The 834-nt window shown below is 38.0% G+C and overlaps 1 protein-coding gene across 1 annotated transcript; it reads left to right on the top strand.

The window, feature by feature from the left end:
* On the top strand, window positions 292-834 carry LOC109352810 (uncharacterized mitochondrial protein AtMg00810-like). The gene has a single exon (XM_019595023.1). It carries the CDS (start codon window positions 292-294, stop codon window positions 832-834), a length of 543 nt encoding a protein of 180 aa, XP_019450568.1.

Genomic DNA, 834 nt, shown 5'->3' with positions numbered 1-834 from the left:
CCAAAGGATAGTTTTTAGAACAACTAGACATCAACAATACTTTTTTGCATGGAGATCTCCATCAAAAGGTATACATGCTTCCCCCTCCAGGCCTCTCCCTACATCAACCTAACCTTGTTTGTAGATTACACAAATCCTTTTATGGCTTTAAAACAGGCCAGCGGGGAATGGCACACCACTCTCTCCACTACCTTACTTTCCCTATGTGACTTACATTCACAAGCTAACCAAGCCTTTTTTACTAAAATATAAGGACATTCTATCACCATCATCCTTGTCTATGTTGATGATATGGTTCTTGCTGGTAATAATTCTACTGAAATACAGCATGTAAAGAATTACCTTGACACTTCCTTCAAGATCAAAGACTTAGGTCCCTTGAGATTTTTTCTCGGCCTAGAGATTACCAGATCTAAGAATGGCATCCATCTAAATCAAAGACATTATGCTCTTTCTTTATTAAGTGATATTGGTTCCCTTGCTACTAAACCTTCTGCAATACCCTTTGATCCTGCCACTAAACTTCAAGTAGACTTAGGTACTCCTTATCATGATCCTTTTGCCTATAGGAGACTAGTTGGCAGATTAATTTATCATCCTATTTCTAGACCAGATTCATCTTATGTTGTTCAACAATTAAGCTTGTATATGCACAAACCTATGGACCTTCACTATAAAGTTGCAATGAAGGTCCTCCATTATTTGAAACAATCCATTGCCCAGGGTCTGTTCTTTCCCTCTAACATTGACATTAAACTCAGTGCCTTTGCTGACTCTGACTGGGCTTGTTACCCAGATACAAGGCAATATATTACTGGTTTTTCATTTTTATAG

The sequence above is a fragment of the Lupinus angustifolius genome, chromosome LG01 (genome assembly GCF_001865875.1).
Source record: "Lupinus angustifolius cultivar Tanjil chromosome LG01, LupAngTanjil_v1.0, whole genome shotgun sequence".
Lineage (NCBI taxonomy): Eukaryota > Viridiplantae > Streptophyta > Magnoliopsida > Fabales > Fabaceae > Lupinus > Lupinus angustifolius.
Note: the sequence above shows the minus strand (reverse complement) of the source record. Positions and strands in the feature narration are given on the sequence as shown.

What these genes read in the sequence shown, in the direction of transcription:
- LOC109352810 (XM_019595023.1), top strand. Translation starts at nt 292, where the DNA reads ATGGTTCTTGCTGGTAATAATTCTACTGAAATACAGCATGTAAAGAAT.